Here is a 19035-nt window from a genome sequence, read left to right as displayed (position 1 = left end):
CCCCTGGGCACAGGGTTGAGCAGCTTCTGCTCGGGTCTTCCTCCTCCTCTTCCTCCTCCTCGGTGCCCCACGGGCATCCCGGGCGGTGCCTGCGCCTGTGCGCGGCTCTGCAGACCCACGGGCCCGGTCAGTGGGGGCTGCCCAGCTCCAGCAGAGCGTGCCCGGGCACCGCCACGGCTGGAGACACCCCTTTGCCCGTGTCCGGGCTCGCCCCAGCGTGGGGCGAGCAGAGCCGGTGCGAGAGGAGGAGCCCAGGGCCAGGAGATGCCGATGGTGCCTGGAGAGTTCAGCCAAATCTGGCTCCGTGGGGCGGCTGGATCCACCCCGCCCACGCAAACGGCCATTAAAGGCCACAGCAGAGCTCCAGGCACACGGATCTGCACGGGGCGAGGCCGGGAATTGCGATGGAGAGAGGGAAAACTTTTCACATGGCGGTGCCGCAATCCTGCCTCTCCTCCAGCCTGTCCCGGATCAGCCCCCAGGGGCACGGGCTGGGCCGGTCCTGCGCACCGGGCACTATAAAAGGGGCACGGACACAGAGGGCACAGAAGGCTGTCACCGAGCCGGTGCCCGAGGATGTGGCTGTACCTGGCGGCGGTGCTGGCGGGGCTGTACCTGCTGTGGCGCTGGCACCGGGAGCGACAGACGGTGCCGGGGCTCCCGGAGAAGTACGTGCTGATCACGGGCTGCGACAGCGGCTTTGGCAACCTGCTGGCGCAGCAGCTGGAGGCCCGGGGGCTGCGGGTGCTGGCCGCCTGCCTGACCGAGGCCGGGGCCGCGCGCCTGCGGGCGGCCGCCTCGCCGCGGCTGCAGACCGTCCTGCTGGACGTCACCTCCAGCCAGAGCGTCGCCGCCGCCGCCGCCTGGGTCCGGGAGCGAGTGGGCGACCGAGGTAGGACGGGGCGGACGCCCCCATCGTTGCCCCCGGCATGGCCCCGCCAGCCCTCCCGCCACCTCGCCGCCCTGCGCCGGTGCCGGAGCGGGCAGGGGAGCGATCCCGGATCACCCCGTCCCCTCTGCCAGGTCTCTGGGGGCTGGTGAACAACGCGGGGATCGCCATTCCCACCGCCCCCAACGAGTGGCTGACCAAGGATGACTTTGTCAAAGTGCTGGACGTCAACCTGGTGGGGCTCATCGAGGTGACGCTGAGCCTCCTGCCCCTCATACGGCGGGCGCGGGGCCGGGTGGTCAACGTGGCCAGCGTGATGGGCCGGCTCGCTTCCTTCGGGGGAGGCTACTGCATCTCCAAGTTTGGCGTGGAGGCCTTCTCCGACACCCTCCGGTACGGCGGTGGCGACCACCCGTGGTCCCTGGTGTTCCCCTGTGCCAGGGCTCGTCCGGCAGCCGGGCGCTGGCAGGTGCAGACGTGCCGGGCGGCTCTGCCCCACTTTCCCCACGCAGGGTTTTACGCTGCACCCGGTTACATCCATCCCCGCGGCGCGGAGCAGCGGCGAGATGGGGCGGGGGGTTGTGAAATACCCCCCCCGGTCACCCACAGGTTGGGAAACGGGGGCCCGGCTGGAGCAGCCGTTGAGCAACCAGAGGAAGGGTTTCGAGAAACCCTTCGGGCGAGGAGGAGAAGGCTCCCCTGCACCCACCCTGGGGGCAACGGGGCGCTCGGGGGGGGGTGTGGGGGGGTGTCATGGGCTCCCCCTCACCCCGTGCGGCTGATACCTGCCCCCACTCCAGGCGCGAGATGCGACCCTTCGGGGTGCGGGTCTCCATCATCGAACCCGGCGGCTTCCGGACGGCGATGACCGACCCCGCGACGCTGGTGAAGGGCTTCGAGCGCCTCTGGGAAGGGCTCCCGGCGGAGACCCGGGCAGCCTACGGCCGCCGTTACCTGGAGACCTGTGAGTACATCCCTGGTGCCCCCGCTCCTCCCCGGTAGCCCCCCCACCGCCGCTGCCGGCGGTCCGGGCTGACCCCACTCTACCCACCCAGACGCCAAGAGCTCGGTGCTGCTGTACCGGCTGAGCAGCCCCCGTCTCTCCCCGGTCATCGGAGCTGCGCAGCACGCGTTGCTGGCCCGTTCCCCCCGCGGCCGGTACGCGGCGGGCTGGGACGCCCGGTTCCTCTTCCTGCCCCTCAGCTACTGCCCGGCCTGGCTCAGCGACGCCATTATCGGGCTCTTTCTGCCCGTCCCGACTGGGGGTACGCCCGCGCACCCCTGAGGATGAACGCACCGCCCCGGGGACGCGACCACGGGCCCCCGCCGGCTTCGGGCCCTTGTTAACGCGCTCAATAAAGCTGGTGCAAAGCAAGGGGCTGCCCGGGGGGAACCCCCCTGCCCTCCACCGCCCTCGCGGGGCTCTGGGGCTCCTGCTGAAGGGGTTTTCCCTTCGGGGATGCCGCTTTCTGCGGGGAACAACCATCGCTTTTGCTCTTCGCAAAGGTCCCGAAGCTGGTTGTGCCTCACCACAGCCCCGCTGGGACCCCCCCGCCGGGGCCCTGCCACGTCCCGGGCAAACACTTCCACCGCCGTGACAGCTGCGGGGCACCGGGCTTTCCTGGCGGCGGTGGCGGCCCTGGCACCGGGTCCTGCCGCTACGCCGGCAGAGGAAAATCCCGAAGGGCAGAGTCTGGCACCCCCAGAGAAGGCGCCGGGGGTGGTGTGTGTGGGGGTGGTGGTGAGGAAACCCCGGGCTTGTTCTCGCCCCCTGGGAGAACCGCTCCTGCCACCGTGCCAGCAAAGAAAAATCCCGAACGGCCGGGGCTGTCGTCGCTGGCAAAGGCGCAAGGAGGGACGACCCGGGCTTGTTCTCACCCCCCCCACCCCCCCCCGGGGGAAAAGCTGCTGCTGCCGCCGCAGCCCCGGGCTTTCCTGGGCCCCGGCCGCCTACAACACCCAAAGGCCGGGCCTGGTCCCTCCGGCCAAGGCGCTGGAGCAACAACCCGGGCCTGTTCCCACCCCCCACCCCGGGGTGAACCGCTTCCACCAGCACCAGCATCCCCCCCCCGGGCTTTCCTGGCCGCACCAGCCCCGGCCTCGGGAGCTCCGAGCCCAGAGGAGCCCAGCAGCGGAACGGGCTCCTGAGCCCAGGCTGGGGCTCACCTACCCCGGGCCTTCCCTGCCCCCCGCCCTTCCCACAATCCCCCGGGAACGGGGCGGCGCCCTCCCCCCCCAGAAGCCATAAAGCAGCTGCGGCGGGCCCCCCCTCTCCTCCTCACCGGCTCCGAGCTCCCGGTCGCCCCTCGCCTCTGCTGGGCCTCAGCTCTCAAGTTCCGCGGCTGGGGGGGGGGGGGCGGCGGCTGTTGCCGCGGAGAAGAGATTTCCCGCCGGGGTCGCTTTATTTTCGTGACCTTCGGATATATGGTGGGTGGGTGTGTGTGTGTGTGGGGGGGGATGCGTTCGTTGTTAACCGTTTTCCGCGGCTTTCGGAGAGCACCGGGAGCCGGTGGCTTCTAGAAGACAGGAGCCTTTCCCGGAGGACCGCGGGGCCATAGAGACGCGCTTCGGAGGACTGAGGGGGCACTTCCGGTGTGGCGGAGGACTGAGTTGCCATGGGGACGCACCTCGGAGGGCCGAGGGGGCACTTCCGGTGTTCTGGAGTACTAAAGCGTCAGCCTCGAGGGACTGAGGGGGCGCTTCCGGTGCCGCGGAGGACTGAAGTGCCATAGAGACGCACTTCGGAGGACTGAGGGGGCACTTCCGGTGTCCCGGAGGGCTCCCTTAGCTCAGCTTCCGTCCCGTCCCTGCGTCTGAGGGAATTCCGCTACTCTCTTCCGGGCTATTTTATTTTTTTTTTTTTAAGATGCTGAGCTCTAATTGGGGATTTTTTGTTTTGTTTTGTCCTCCAGGCGCCTCGTCGGACGCGGCTCGTGCTGCTCCAGCGATGCCCCAGCCCGGCTTTGCAGCCGGTAGCGGAGCCCCCCCCCACACACCCCGCGAGGGGAAGGGGCCAGCCCCGGCTCTGGGCGTTTTGGGCCTTTTTTTTTTTTTTTTTTTTAGCGTGAATAAAAAAAAAAAAAAGTGGGGGGGGTGATGATGTCATTTAGGTCATCGCGACGTCACCAAGGCGGGGGCGACGGGGGAGCAGGTGAGTGGGGAATGGGGGGGGGTGGGTGTTATGTGGGGTTCCCCCCCCCCCGCAAAGAGGTGGGTGACGACCCCAAAAATGTCTGAACACTTTTGCGATGCATTAAAAAAAAAAAAAAGTTAAAATCTGTAAGGGAGGCGTTGAAATAGGGAACAGTTTCTCACTTCTTTTATATAAATATTGAGAAATAATATCCATTTCTGTACGTAAAATGAGCTTAAAACCTCTATCACTAAGGATTCCGGGGTTCCCTGCGATCTAAAAAGATCTTAGAATAGAAAAATATTTATAAAAAGATATTCGCGTCAAAATAGCTGTGTAAGCAGACAGTCTAAATAGCTATTTTTATATCGTAAGCGTTAATAAATCAAAGCAGATCTAAGGCTAAACAGATTTTTCTCGATAAGTGGAAACAGATAATATAAATTCCCTAAAAAATAATGTGTGTGTCTGTAAATAGATACCGAAGTGTAAATGTATGTGGATTTCTGCAGCCAGAAAGGAAATAATAAATAAAATTTCATGCTCAGAAGCCCAAATTGCCAATTTTGAGGTTGTGGAGGAGGTTCTGTCCCCACCTGCTTCCCCGCGGCACTGGCCCTGGTGCCCCGCGCGGAGCGATGCAGCGTCCCTGGGGCTTGTTTTTGGGGGGAAAACCCCCTGTTGGGCAGGTTTTTGGGTGCGGAGGCACCGCCTGGGCTGGGAGTGCAGGCGGGGCCGGGAGCCCCACCCCCCGGGAAGTGGTTCCGGTCCCCGGTTGGACTAAAGTGGGCTGAGACCGGTCACTGCTCATCACACTAATGAACCCCCAGAGTGGGGTAATTAAGGGGGTGCTGCCCCCCCACTGTGGCCGGTCCGGGATGCTCCGTGGGGATGGATGCTCCAAGATCCTCCCCCTGGGGGGGGGGGCTCCCAGTGGGATATGGGGGGTCCGAGGGGGTGGGGGACTCCAGGGGGTCCCGGAGGGTCCTGGGGGGCTCCAGGGGCCTCTGGAGGGGCCGTGAAGGGAATGTCAGGGTTCCCACAAGGCTCCAGAGAGTCCTGGGGGAACACGGGGGCTCCCACATGTCCCCTGTAGGGGTCACACACGTTCCTTGTAGCAATCACGCCCCCTATAGGAGTCACATATGTCCCCTATAGCAGCCACACACATAACCTATAGGGAGCACACATTCCCTGTGGGCACCATGCGTCCCCTGTAGGCGTCACACGTCCCCTATAGGGATCTCACACGTCCCCTATAGCCATCACGTCTCCTATAGGGATCTCTCACATCTCCTATAGGGGCCACATCTGACCCCTATAGGGATCACACCTGTCCCCTATAGCCATCACATCCCCCACAGGGATCACACCTGTCCCCTATAGGTGTCACATGTCCCCTGTAGGGATCACGCATGTCCCCTATAGCCATCACACACGTTCCCCTATAGCTATCACATCTCCCACAGGGATCACACATGTCCCCTATAGCGATCGTGTACCCCATGGGTATCACACACATCCCCTATAGGGATCACACACGTCCCCCATAGCCATCGCGTCCCCCAAAGGGATCACACATGTCTCCTATAGGGATCTCACACATTCCCTATAGCCATTACATCCCCTATAGGGGCCACATCTGACCCCTATAGGGATCACACCTGTCCCCTATAGGTGTCACACGTCCCCTGTAGGGATCACGCATGTCCCCTATAGCCATCACATCCCCCATAGCCATCACACACATTCCCCTATAGCTATCACATCCCCCATAGGGATCACACACGTCCCCTATAGCCATCGCGTCCCCCATAGGGATCACTCATGTCCCCTATAGGCATTGCGTCCTCCATAGGGATCACACACGTCCCCTATAGGCATCGCGTCCCCCACAGGGATCACACATATCCCCTATAGGGATCACACACGTCCCCTATAGCCATCACATCCCCCATAGGGATCACACACGTCCCCTATAGCCATCGCGTCCCCTACAGGGATCACACCCGTCCGCGATGTGGGGCTCGGAGCGCGTCGGGAGCCCGTCCCCAGGCGACTTCCGGCAGGCGACTTCCGGCTTCCGGCAGCCGGCTTCCGGCTTCCGGCGCCGCGGCGGGGCCGGGCGGGCGGAAGCGGCGGCCATGGCGGCGGCAGCGGGGACGGGGACCGGACCGGGGACCGGGCCCGGTCTGGCGGCACCGCGTACCAAGACGAAGAAGAAGCAGAAGCGGTTCGTGCCGCAGCGGGTGAAGGTGCCGCGGGCCGCCGACCCGCTCCTGGCCGTGCTGGCCTGGGGGGTCAACCACCAGGTGAGGGACCGGGAACCGGGAGCGGCCCTCACAGGCCGCGTTCCCCGCGTGGGCTTCCCCGCGCCTGAGGGACAACCGGGGCCCGTGAACGCACCCCCCCGCTCCGTGGGGTTCCCCCAACCGTCGGGGAGGGGGGGAGGTTCACGGGCCCCGGTTGTCGCCGTTGTACCGGGTGGGTGACTTTGGCGGCGGGGGGGGGTTGTGTGTCCGTCCCTCCGCAGATCAACGAGCTGAGCCAGGTCCCCCTCCCCGTTATGCTGCTGCCCGACGACTTCAAAGCCAGCTCCAAAATCAAGGTCAACAACCACCTCTTCAACCGGTGAGGGGTGGGGGGGACGCACACACGCACACGAGTTGGGGGGGGTCCCACGCCGGGAATTGGAGGGGGGGGGGGAGAGGCCCGAAATCTCACGTTTCCCCCCCCAAAATCCTCAGGGAGAACCTGCCCAGCCACTTCAAGTTCAAGGAATACTGTCCCCAAGTCTTCCGCAACCTCCGCGAGCGCTTCGGCATCGACGACCAGGACTATCAGGTGGGGGTGACGCCTCAAAGGGGGGCGGGGGTCCGTGCGTGACCCACTTCGGGGGACCCCAATTTTATGTGGTTTGTTTCTTTTTCACCCCAAAGGTGTCGCTGACGCGGAGCCCCCCGCACTGGGAAGGCAGCGACCGGAGCTTCCTCCTCTCCTACGACCGCACCTTGGTGGTGAAGGAGCTGTCGAGTGAGGACGTGGCCGACGTCCACGGGCTCCTGTCCCACTACCACCAGGTACGGCGAGGTTTAGGGGGTCTGGGGAGGGGGATGGGGTTCGCCGTCTGTCCCCACGTGTCACTGCGTGTCCTCTGTGTCCCCAGTACGTGGTGCAGTGTCACGGCAGCACGCTGCTGCCGCGCTTCCTGGGGATGTACCGGGTGAGCGTGGAGAGCGAGGAGACCTACCTGCTCGTCATGAGGAACATGTTCAGCCACCGCCTCCCCGTCCACCGCAAATACGACCTGAAGGTGACAGGGGGGGCCCTCCTGACCTCCCACCCCTGCCCCAGAGGGCCCGGACCACCCCCCCTCCCCCCCCCCTGCCCCGCCTCACATCTGCCTCCCCCCTCCCTGCAGGGCTCGCTCGTGTCCCGAGAGGCCAGCGACAAGGAGAAGGTACCGGGGTTGGGGGTGCTGTGACATCCCCCCAGGCTTGAGCGGGGGGTCTCGTTACCCCCACCCCCCCAATAATGACAGCTCAGTGAGGGCACTGGTGTGCACTGGGAGGAACCGGGTTGCACTGGGTAGTGCTGCGGGCACCGGGTTGCACTGGGAGGCGCTGGGTGGTGCTGGGGGCGCTGGTTTGCACTGGGAGGTACTGGGTCGGACTGGGAGGAGCTGGGGGCACTGGGTTGCACTGGGAGGAGGTGGCTCGTACTGGGCAGTGCTGGGGGCACTGGTTTGCACTGAGGGGCTCTGGGAGGTACTGGGTTGGACTGAGAGGAGCTGGGAGGAGGTGGGTTGTACTGGGGGCACTAGTTTGCACTGGGGGGCACTGAGTTGGACTGGGAGGAACTGGGTTGCTTTGGGAGGTACTGGGTTGGACTGGGAGGAGCTGGGGGCACTGGTTTGCACTGGGAGGAGCTGGGTTGGACTGGGCAGCGCTGGGGGCGCTGGTTTGCACTGGGAGGAGCTGGGTTGGACTGGGCAGTGCTGGGGGCGCTGGTTTGCACTGGGAGGAGCTGGGTTGGACTGGGCAGCGCTGGGGGCACTGGTTTGCACTGGGAGGAGCTGGGTTGGACTGGGCAGTGCTGGGGGCGCTGGTTTGCACTGGGGGGCACTGGGAGGAGCTGGGGGCACTGGGTTGCACTGGTGCTGGCGCAGACCCACGCCGGTTGCCCACCGTGGGCATGGCCGTGCTGGGGGTGGGGGGGCTCATCCCTGGGCCTCCCTGGCTGCCCCTCCCTGAGTTGGAGGGTTTGGGGGGGCTGCCCCACATGTACCCCCCCCACACCTTCCAGGGCAAGGACCTGCCCACCCTGAAGGACATGGACTTCCTGAACAAGAACGAGAAGGTTTACGTGGGGGAGGAGGACCAGAAGGACTTCATGGAGAAGCTCAAGAGGGACGTGGAGGTGGGGGAGTCGGGGGGCTGCACCCCCCGCCCCGGGCCATCTCTGTGGGTGCCCCCCACCCCAAGTGACCCCCTGGTTGGGTGGCCCCCCGAGTCATCTCCTGGTTGCCCCCACCCCAGGTGAACCCTTGGTTGGGTTGGCTCTACCCCAAGAGACCCCTTGGTTGGGTGCCCCCCACCCCAAGTCACCTCCTCGTGGCCCTCCACCCCAAGTGACCCCCTGGTTGGGTTGACCCTACCCCAGGTGACCCCTTGGTTGGGTGCCCTCCACCCCAAGTGACCCCTTGATTGGTTAACCCCCCCGCCCCAGGTGACCCGTTGGTGTCCCCCCACCCCAAAGGAACCCCTGGTTGGGTTGACCCCACCCCAAGAGACCCCTTGGCTGGGTTGACCCTACCCCGGGTGACCCCTTGGTTGGGTGCCCTCCACCCCAAATGAACCCCTGGTTGGGTGCCCCCCAGCCCAAGTCACCTCCTGGTGGCCCCCCCACCCCGAGAGACCCCTTGGCTGGGTTGACCCTACGCCAGGTGACCCCTTGGTGTCCCCCCACCCCAAGTGACCTCCTGTTTCCCCCCACCCAGTTCCTGGTGCAGCTGAAGATCATGGACTACAGCCTGCTGCTGGGGATCCACGAGGTGGGGCGGGCGGAGCAGGAGGAGGAGGAGGAGGTGGAGGAAGAAGAAGGGGGGGGCGATGAGGGGGGGGGCCGCGGTGGGGGTGGGCTCCTACGGGACCTCCCCCGAGGGCATCGGCAGCTACCTCAACTCCCACCGCCCCTTCGGCCCCGGCGACTTCGACCCCTACGTCGATGTCTACGCCCTCCGCGGCACCGAAGGTGAGTGGGGTGATTTTGGGGGGGGGAGGGGGTGTGGGGGGCACACCCCAGACCTAACTTGTCCCCCCCCCCTCCAAGCCGCCCCCCGGCGCGAGGTCTATTTCATGGGGCTGATCGACGTCCTCACCCAGTACGACGCCCGCAAGAAGGCGGCGCACGCGGCCAAGACCGTCAAGCACGGGGTAAGGGGGGGCACCCCAAAATTGGGGGGGAGGGGGGGCGGGGGGGACTGGCAGGTGACCCCCCCCACCTTTAATTTGTGGGGGCGATTGGCAGGGTGCTCTCCTCCCCCCCCCTTATTTTTGGGAGGAGTGGGGTGGTTGGAGCCCTGTTGGGGTGGAAGAAGGAAGAGATGGGGGGGGCTGTTTTAATGGGGGGGGGCTGTTTTATTGGGGGGGGCTGTTCTATGGGGACACACACACACGTGGGGGGGGGGAGCTTGTCCCTGGCGAGGTTTGGGGGGGCAGTCTTGTTGGGGGAAAGGGGGGGTGTTGGGGGTCCTGGGGGGTGTGGGTGGTGCTGGGGGGGGGCTGGCGGTGCTGGGGGGGGTCCGAGGGGGGGTTGTCTGACCCTACGCCCCCCCCCCCCCCCCCAGGCAGGAGCAGAGATCTCCACAGTGCATCCCGAGCAATACGCCAAGCGCTTCCTCGACTTCATCACCAACATCTTCGCCTAGGGAGGGGGGGAGGCCCCCCCCGGACCAAGAATACCCCCCCCCGGGGTATGCTGCGCCCCCCCCGGGGTGTGCTGCCCCCCCCCCCCGGCATGCACAGCCACCCCTTACCTCCCCCCCCCCCCAGCAGCTCCCCCCACCCCAGCAGGGGGCTTTGCTACTCAAGTGCCTTAACTTTATTTGAGGGGGGGGGCATCGGGGGGGTGGTTTGGGGCTTCTCCCCCCCCCCCAACTACAGGGGGACCTGGGACCTTTCTGCCCCCCCCCTCCCCCCCCAAATGTTGGGGGGGGAATCAAACACTACTTGCTCCAGGGTGAGGGGCCCCCCCCGAGGAGAAGGGTGCAGCCCTGCCCCCCCCTTTTGAGCCAGGCCGGGGGGGGGGGGGGGGGGCATTTCTTGCCCCCCCCTCAATATGTGGGACCCGAGGGGGGCACCAGAGCCCCCCCCTCTTTTACTACAGCCCCCAGGGGTGACCCCAGTTCCCATGGGGGGGACCCCAGCCCTATATGACCCCCGACAGGGCGGGGGGGGCAGGGCCCTGGGGGGGTGAGACAGCCCCCCCCCCCCCCATACAAGGGGGTGTCCCCCTCCCGTGACCAGCGGGGCCCCCCCACAAGGGCAGGGGGGCCCCCCCATCTTCTTCCCCCCCTCCACTGTGTACTGAGAAATAAATTATTGAACCGGACCCGGCTCTGCCCCATTAGCGGGGACCCCCCCGGACCGCCCCCCCTACCCGGAACCTTTCCGCCTCCTCCGCGTTACCGGGGACGCCCCCGGAGCCCCTCGGCCCGTGCACCGTTCTCCTTGGCTCCGCCCCCTTTCCCATATGACCCCGCCCCTTTACCCTGTGACCCCGCCCACTTCCATATGGCCCAGCCCCGCTCCCCAAGCCCCACCCTCCCCGTCCTCCCGCGCCGTTGCCATAGCGACGCTCTCCGCGCTCCTTCCCCTCCCGCCGTGGGCTCGCGCCGTTGCCATGGTCCCCCGCCCCGTTGCCATGGCGGCCCCGCCCCGCGCGGTCACGTGACGCGCGGCAGCTCCGGGCAAGCTCCGTTCCCCCCCCCGCCGCCGTCGCCGCCACCGCCGCCGCCCCGGTCCGGCCGCGCCGCCCCCGCCCCCGCCATGCTGCGGCCGCCCGGCGATGGTGGGTCCAGGGAGGGGGGGGGGGGTGTGCGTGAAGGTCCGTGGGGGGAGTTGGGGGGGAAGCGGGGGGCGCGGGGCCCCTCCCTGCCCCGTTACCGGCACCGCCGGGCCCGGCCTGCACCGGCCTCCTCGGCCCGGCCTCTACCGAGCGGCCCATCCAGGACCCCGGTAACGGGGCTCTCCCCGCCCCGGGCCTGGCCGTTGTCCCCATCCGGAGACATTCCCCCCCCGGGCCTGGACCGATCCCCCCGGGCCCCAATCTTCCCCCCCAGGCCCAAACCTGCCCCCCTGTGTCCCCCCCCGGGCCCCAGTCTGCCCCCCCAGGTGTCCCCGGGCCTGTCCGGCCCCCCCGGGCCCCATCCTGCCCCCCCCCAGACGTTCCCGGGCCTGTCCGGACCCCCCGGGCCCGATCCTGCCCCCCCAGATGTCCCCAAGCCTGTCCGGACCCCCCCGGGCTCCAACCTGCCCCCCCCCCCCGCCCATCCTGCACGGAGCCCCCCGTGAAGCTCTTGTGGGGGGGGGGGGGGGGCGTGTGACCCCCTACCGGGGGGGGGGGCAGCATCTGCTCTGAGGCTCCCTGCCCCCCCCCGACCCCCGTCCCCAGCAGTGGGGACTCCCCCCCCCCTCCATCTAGGGTTGGGTAAACAACCTGCCCCCCCCCCTCCCCCCCCAATCCCGGGGTGCTGAAGGGGTTTGGGGGGGCGCCGAGGAGCTTGTAAACCCCCCCCCCCCCAAAATTCTCCGGGGGGGGGACACGCACACACTGGGCCTGTTTGTTATTGTAGGGTCTCCTGGGGACATGGCGGGGGTTACGCTGCCATTATTATTGTAAGGTCTCCCAGGGGGGGTCGGGATCCTTTTGGGGGGGGTGTCAGGTCTGTTTTGGGGGGGGCTGCCCCCCCCCCGCCCCCGCCGCCTTGGGTGACTCCCCCTGTGTGTGTGTCGTCCCCGTCCCCCCCCCAGCCTGTGGCTTGTGGCTCCGCTGATCTGCTGGCACCTCCGGCTCCTGCTGTCCCCCATGGGCTCACCAGGTGGGTGACACCCCCCCGGCCCCCCCCCCCCCCGGGCCTGGGGACCCCCCAGGGGAATGGGGACCCGCCCTGGGGTCCTCCCACTCCTGGCTTCTCCCCCTGGGGGAGGGCGGGGGGGCAGGGGGGTAATTAAGGGGTGCCCCAAACCTGGCTGTGACACCCCTGGGAGTCACAGGGCTGTGACCCCCCCTTGGGGGGGCGACTAATCCTTGAGGTGCCACCTTGGGGTGGGCAAATGTCCCCTCCCCGTGTCCCACTAAGGGGGGGGGGCTTAGGAAGGGGGGTGCCCCCCCCAACCTCGCCGTGGGTTGCAGGGCTGTGAGCCCCCCCCACCTTCAGCTCAATTTTTGAGCCGGGGGGGGGACACAGAGGTTGAATCCTTGAGGTGCCACCTTGGCGTGGGCAAATGTCCCTTCCATGTGTCCCACTAAGGGGGGGGGGGGTCTGGAGAAGGGGGTGCCCCCTCCAACCTCGCCGTGGGTCGCAGGGCTGTGACCCCCCCTCAGGTCTCTCAATTTTTGAGCCGGGGCGGGGGGGGGGGGGACAGTGGGAGGGACACGGGTTGAATCCTGGAGGTGCCGCTTTGGGGTGGGCAAATGTCCCCCTCCCCGGGTGCCACCAAGGTTGGGGGGGGGCACCCCTTTCCCCAGCCCCCCCCCAACCCTGCCGTGGGTCGCAGGGCTGTGACCCCCCCTCAGCTCTCTCGATTTTTGAGCCTGGGGGGAGGGACCACACATGGCGGGGGGGGGGAAACACAGGTTGAATCCTCCAGGTGCCACCTTGGGGTGGGCAAAGGTCCCCTCCCCGTGTCCCACCAGGGGTGGGGGTGGGGACACCCTTCAGGTGCCCCCGCCATCAGTCTCTGACCCCTGGGGGGTGCCCCCCCCCCCCCCCTCCGGCAGTGTCCTTTGTCCTCTCCAGGATGGCGGCCTGCGGGGGGGCCGCTAAGAACAAAGTGACGGTTTCCAAACGGGTCTGGGACTTCTTGACCAAGGAGAGCCCGGCCAAGCTGGCCCGCCTGAAGGAGGAGACCAAGGTCAGCATCATGGTGGACGGCGAAACCTCCGACATCTACGTCCTGCAGCTCTGCGTGCCCCCCCCCGGCCCCCCCGGGGGGCTCTGCCCGGCCCGCAAAGCCCTCAAAGCTTTATTGAAAGAAACGGAAAAAGAATTAAAGAAGAAAAACCAACGGCACGGCGAGCTGGTGGGCTGCGTGGCCGTCCTGGAGCCCGGCGGACCCGCTTTGGGGGGCCGGGGGCCAGCGGGGGGGCCGTGGCGGCGGGGGGGGTTCGGGAGCGATGGCGGGTTCTTCCCGGGATGAAGAACCCGAGCGGCAATGTCCCATCTGCCTGGGGGAGATCCAGAAGATGAAAACCTTGGAGAAATGCCGCATTCCTTCTGCGAGGACTGCATCACCCCGGGCGCTGCAGGTGAAAACGGCCTGTCCCATGTGCGGCCGCTTCTACGGGCAACTGGTGGGCAACCAGCCCCCCAACGGCCGCATGCTGGTCACCCGCGACGCCGGCCTCCTCCTGCCCGGCTACGAGAAGTTCGGCACCATCATCATCCAGTACGTCTTCCCGCCCGGCGTCCAGGGGGTAAGATGGCACCGGCACCCTCTGGGCGCCCCCAAAACCCAATGGGTGTCCCCCCCCCCAACCCGGTGGCCCCAATACCCTTGGGTGACCCCAAAACCCAATGGGTGGACCCCCAATCCAGTGGCCCCAGCACCCTTGGGTGACCCCAAAACCTGATGGGTGTCCCCCCGACCCAACCCGGTGGCCCCCAGCACCCTTGGGTGACCCCAAAACCTGATGGGTGGACCCCCAATCCAGTGGCCCCAGCACCCTTGGGTGACCCCAAGACTTGATGGGTGTCACTGGCACCCCTGGGTGCCCCCAAAACCCAATGGGTGTCCCCCCCAATGCGGTGTCCCCCAGCACCCTTGGGTGACCCCAAGGCTTGGTGGGTGTCAATGGTACCCCTTGGGTGTCCCCTCCCCTGGTCCCCTTGGGCATCCCCAAACCCCACTGGGTGCCCCCGAGTGCCCCCAGCACCCTTGGGTGCCCCCAAAAACCTGATGGGTGTCCCCTTGGGCACCCCCAAACCCTGCTGGGTGTCATCGGCTCCCTGAGTGCCCCCAAAAACACGATGGGTGTCCCCCCACCCTGGTAGCCCCAGCACCCTTGGGTGACCCCAAAACTTGATGGGTGTCACTGGTACCCCTTGGGTGTCCCCAAACCCCCCCTGGGTGTCACTGTCCCCCCTGTGTCCCCCCCAGACCCTCCTGGGGACCCCTGAGTGCCCCCAAACCCTGCTGGGTATCACTGTCCCCTCTGGGTGCCCCCAAACTCTGCTGGGTGCCCCTGGGTGCCCCCAAAACATGCTGGGTGTCACTGTCCTCCCTGGGCTGGGTGTCACTGTCCCCCCTGGGTGCCCCCAAACCCCCCTGGGTGTCACTGTCCCACCTGAGCTGGGGTGTCACTGTCCCCCCGGGTACCCCCAAACTCTGCTGGGTGCCCCCCACCCAGCCCTGCACTCCTGGGTCCCCTGGGTGTCACTGTCCCCCCTGGGTCCCCCCCAAAGCCCCCTGGGTGTCACTGTCCCCCCTGGGCTGGGTGTCACTGTCCCCCCCTGGGTCCCCCCAAAAGCTGCTGGGTACCCCTGGGTGCCCCCAAACCCCCAAACCCCCCAAACCCCCCCACCCCTGGGTGTCACTGTCCCCCTGGGTACCCCCAAACTCTGCTGGGTGCCCCCCACCCAGCCCTGCACTCCTGGGTCCCCTGGGTGTCACTGTCCCCCCCGGGTCCCCCCCAAAACCCCCCTGGGTGTCACTGTCCCCCCCTGGATCCTCCCAAAAGCTGCTGGGTACCCCTGGGTGCCCCCAAACCCCCAAACCCCCCCCACCCCTGGGTGTCACTGTCCCCCCTGGTACCCCCAAACTCTGCTGGGTGTCACTGTCCCCCCCTGGGTGTCACCGTCCCCCCCTGGGTCCCCCCAAAAGCTGCTGGGTACCCCTGGGTGCCCCCAAACCCCCCTGGGTGTCACTGTCCCCCCCTGGGTCCCCCCCAAACCCCAATCCCCCCATCCCATCCCATCCCCTCCTGCCCCACCGTGACCCCCCCCCCACGCCCTTTGCCATATCCCCCCCCCCCCCCCCCCCGCAGGTGGAGCACCCCAACCCGGGGGTGCGTTACCCCGGCACCACCCGCGTCGCCTACTTGCCCGACTGCCCCGAGGGCAACAAGGTGCTGGGGCTGTTCCGCAAGGCCTTCGCCCAGCGCCTCACCTTCACCGTGGGCACCTCCATGACCACGGGCCGCGCCAACGTCATCACCTGGAACGACATCCACCACAAGACCAACTGCACCGGCGGCCCCCAGCTGTACGGGGGGGGCACCCCGGGGGCGGGGGGGGGGGGCATCACCCCTGGGAATGGCGGGGGGGGGAGCTGGGGAGCACCCTGGGGGTAGGTTATGGGGGACTGGGGGGGGGTTATGTCACCCCTGGTACGGGCCTGAGGTGGGGGGGGCACCCTGGGGACTGGTTATGGGGGACTCGGGGGGGCATCACCCTTGGCAAGGGGGGGGGCACCCCAGGGACAGGTTATGGGGGACTGGGGGGGGTTATGTCACCCCTGGTACGGGCCTGAGGTGGGGGGGGGGCACCCTGGGGACTGGTTATGGGGGACTCAGGGGGGCATCACCCTTGGCAAGGGGGGGGGCACCCCAGGGACAGGTTACGGGGGGGGGGGGGGTTATATCAGCCCTGGTATGGGCCTGAGGTGGGGGGGGCATCACCCCTGGTATGGGGGGGAGCTGGGGGGCACCCAGGGACAGGTTATGGGGGACTGGGGGGGGTTATATCACCCCTGGTACAGGCGTGAGGTGGGGGGGGGGGGACCCTGGGGACAGGTTACGGGGGGCTGGGGGGGGGTTATATCAGCCCTGGTATGGGCCTGAGGTGGGGGGGGCATCGCCCCTGGTATGGGGGGGAGCTGGGGGGCACCCCAGGGACAGGTTATGGGGGACTGGGGGGGGTTATGTCACCCCTGGTACGGGCCTGAGGTGGGGGGGGGGCACCCTGGGGACTGGTTATGGGGGACTCAGGGGGGCATCACCCTTGACAAGGGGGGGGGACACCCCAGGGACAGGTTATGGGGGACTGGGGGGGGGTTTTATCACCCCTGGTACAGGCGTGAGGTGGGGGGGGGACCCTGGGGACAGGTTACGGGGGGGCTGGGGGGGGGTTATATCAGCCCTGGTATGGGCCTGAGGTGGGGGGGGCATCGCCCCTGGTATGGGGGGGGAGCTGGGGGGCACCCCAGGGACAGGTTATGGGGGACTGGGGGGGGGTTATGTCACCCCTGGTATGGGCCTGAGGTGGGGGGGGGACCCTGGGGACTGGTTATGGGGGACTCAGGGGGGGCATCACCCTTGGCAAGGGGGGGGACACCCCAGGGACAGGTTATGGGGGGACTGGGGGGGGTTATGTCACCTCTGGTACGGGCCTGAGGTGGGGGGGGGCACCCTGGGGACTGGTTATGGGGGACTCGGGGGGGCATCACCCTTGGCAAGGGGGGGGGGCACCCCAGGGGACAGGTTACGGGGGGCTGGGGGGGGTTATATCAGCCCTGGTATGGGCCTGAGGTGGGGGGGGCATTGCCCCTGGTATGGGGGGGGAGCTGGGGGGCACCCCAGGGACAGGTTATGGGGGACTGGGGGGGGGTTATGTCACCCCTGGTACGGGCGTGAGGTGGGGGGGGGGCACCCTGGGGACTGGTTATGGGGGACTCGGGGGGGGCATCACCCTTGGCAAGGGGGGGGGACACCCCAGGGACAGGTTATGGGGGACTGGGGGGGGTTATATCACCCCTGGTACAGGCGTGAGGTGGGGGGGGGACTCTGGGGACAGGTTACGGGGGGCTGGGGGGGGGTTATATCAGCCCTGGTATGGGCCTGAGGTGGGGGGGGGCATCGCCCCTGGTATGGGGGGGAGCTGGGGGGGCACCCCAGGGACAGGTTATGGGGGACTGGGGGGGGTTATGTCACCCCTGGTACGGGCCTGAGGTGGGGGGGGGCACCCTGGGGACTGGTTATGGGGGACTCGGGGGGGCATCACCCTTGGCAAGGGGGGGGGGCACCCCAGGGACAGGTTATGGGGGACTGGGGGGGGTTATATCACCCCTGGTACAGGCGTGAGGTGGGGGGGGGACCCTGGGGACAGGTTACGGGGGGCTGGGGGGGGGTTATATCAGCCCTGGTATGGGCCTGAGGTGGGGGGGGGCATCGCCCCTGGTATGGGGGGGAGCTGGGGGGCACCCCAGGGACAGGTTATGGGGGACTGGGGGGGGTTATATCACCCCTGGTACGGGCCTGAGGTGGGGGGGGGACCCTGGGGACTGGTTATGGGGGACTCGTGGGGGCATCACCCTTGGCAAGGGGGGGGGCACCCCAGGGACAGGTTATGGGGGGACTGGGGGGGGTTATATCACCCCTGCTATGGGCCTGGGGGTGGGGGGGCATCACCCTGGGATGACAATTTGGGGGGGGGCATTTCCCCTGGCATGGCCGGGGAGCTGCCGGGGGGAGCCCCCAGCTGTGGGGGGGCTCACCCTGACCTGTTCCCCCCCCCTCCCAGGTTCGGGTACCCCGACCCCACGTACCTCGCCCGGGTGCAGGAGGAGCTGCGGGCCAAGGGCATCACCGAGGACTGAGCCTGGGGGGGGGCAGCGGGACACCCCCCACCCCCCCGGGGGGCACCAGGGCCCACCGATAGGTGAGGGGGGGGGTGTTTGCCACGCAGCCCCCCCACAGACGGCGTCACTCTGTACATACCCCCCCCCCCGCGGCCCCCCCCAGGATGGACGGACAGGCTGGGGGGGGGGGGTCCTGTGCCCCCTGCCCCCACCTCCCCCCCGGTGGTCAGTGCCCCACGGGGTATGGGGGGGGGGGGGGAAGGGGGGGGGCAGCGGGTTAATTTATTTTTTATTTTTACCCCCCCCCCCCCGCACCCCCCCTCCCCAGTTCTGTAACTTTGATCCAATAAAAATATGCAACGCTGCGAGGGGTGTCCGGGTGGGGGGGGCAGGGGGGTGTCCCCCACCCCTGGGGACAGCGCGGGGGGGGGGGGGGGGGGGGGGGGGCACCAGGGGCTGGGGGGGGGGCTGGGATGGGGGGAGTGGGCTGGGCCGTACCCCGTGGGGACACCGGGATGGGGCTGGGGACACTGGGAGGGGGACACTGGGATGGGGACACTGGGACAGGGCTGGGGACACTGGGATGGGGACATTAGGATGGGGACACTGGGAGGGGGACATTGGGACAGGGCTGGGGACACTGGATGGGGACACTGGGATGGGGGACATCAGATTGGGGACACCAGGATGGGCCTCTGGACTGGGATGCTGGGATGGGACGCCGGGATGGGGACATGGAGCTGGGACACTGGGCTGTGACCTGAGCTGGGGACACTGGGCTGTCACAGCAGGATGAGGGTGTTGGGACTGGGGACACTGGGATGGGGACGCCGCGATGGGGCAGTGTGTGGGGGGGGGCACACTGTGTGGGGGGGGCGCTGAGGTGGCCCATTGGGATGGGGCCATTGGGATGGGCCACCAGGGTGGGACCCACGATGGGGGACATCGAGGTGGCCCCGCGGGGCTCTTACACCCCGGATGGGGCCACAGCAGGAAGGGGGGGACCCTGGGTGCCCCCCACCCACCCCACTCGGGGGACGGGGGGGGGGACATGGGACTCCCATCACCAGTGTCGTGTCCCCCCCGCCCCGACCCTGCAGCCCTGAGAGCTGACGCCTCCGACCCGAAACGCCCCCCCCCCCAGCCCTGGGAACCCCCAACCCCGTCCCGTCCCCCCCCCACGGGGACCCCCACCCATGGGACACCCCCCCCCC

At 67.7% G+C, this 19035-nt stretch overlaps 3 protein-coding genes across 5 annotated transcripts; all 3 read left to right on the top strand.

Annotated features, from left to right (window-relative positions):
• The first annotated feature begins 565 nt into the window (after window positions 1–565).
• On the top strand, window positions 566–3921 carry LOC128903211 (retinol dehydrogenase 16-like). 3 transcript variants are annotated; one of them, XM_054187218.1, is made up of 4 exons: window positions 566–892; window positions 1024–1282; window positions 1690–1853; window positions 1945–3921. In XM_054187218.1, exons 1-4 carry the CDS (start codon window positions 577–579, stop codon window positions 2172–2174), a joined length of 969 nt encoding a protein of 322 aa, XP_054043193.1. In that variant the 5' UTR covers window positions 566–576; the 3' UTR covers window positions 2175–3921. The 3 variants fall into 3 exon arrangements, 2 of the variants coding, with proteins under 2 accessions (XP_054043193.1, XP_054043191.1); XR_008464050.1 differs by having other exon boundaries at window positions 1024–1853; window positions 1945–2079; XM_054187216.1 differs by lacking the exon at window positions 1945–3921 and having other exon boundaries at window positions 1024–1885.
• Window positions 3922–6012: 2091 nt separating this feature from the next.
• LOC128903210 (phosphatidylinositol 5-phosphate 4-kinase type-2 gamma-like) lies at window positions 6013–10042 on the top strand. The gene is given in 11 exon segments (XM_054187215.1): window positions 6013–6334; window positions 6556–6653; window positions 6770–6866; window positions 6962–7102; window positions 7189–7335; window positions 7444–7482; window positions 8328–8441; window positions 9022–9138; window positions 9140–9275; window positions 9354–9457; window positions 9871–10042. Coding segments are annotated over 11 exon segments (1368 nt in total). The 5' UTR covers window positions 6013–6040; the 3' UTR covers window positions 9952–10042.
• Window positions 10043–10978: 936 nt separating this feature from the next.
• On the top strand, window positions 10979–17992 carry LOC128903198 (probable E3 ubiquitin-protein ligase DTX3). Its single transcript, XM_054187182.1, is given in 8 exon segments — window positions 10979–11093; window positions 12056–12123; window positions 13026–13396; window positions 13398–13509; window positions 13512–13540; window positions 13542–13721; window positions 15291–15508; window positions 17764–17992. Coding segments are annotated over 7 exon segments (999 nt in total). The 5' UTR covers window positions 10979–11093; window positions 12056–12110; the 3' UTR covers window positions 17840–17992.
• The last annotated feature ends 1043 nt before the right edge of the window (window positions 17993–19035 follow it).

The sequence above is a fragment of the Rissa tridactyla genome (genome assembly GCF_028500815.1).
Source record: "Rissa tridactyla isolate bRisTri1 chromosome 24 unlocalized genomic scaffold, bRisTri1.patW.cur.20221130 SUPER_24_unloc_1, whole genome shotgun sequence".
NCBI lineage: Eukaryota > Metazoa > Chordata > Aves > Charadriiformes > Laridae > Rissa > Rissa tridactyla.
Note: the sequence above shows the minus strand (reverse complement) of the source record. Positions and strands in the feature narration are given on the sequence as shown.

Bases quoted from the DNA above. Each gene is read 5' to 3' on its own strand.
- LOC128903211 (XM_054187216.1), top strand. From the start codon at position 577: ATGTGGCTGTACCTGGCGGCGGTGCTGGCGGGGCTGTACCTGCTGTGG. The intron at 893-1,023 runs GTAGGACGGGGC...CCCCTCTGCCAG, and splicing joins GGAGCGAGTGGGCGACCGAG to GTCTCTGGGGGCTGGTGAAC.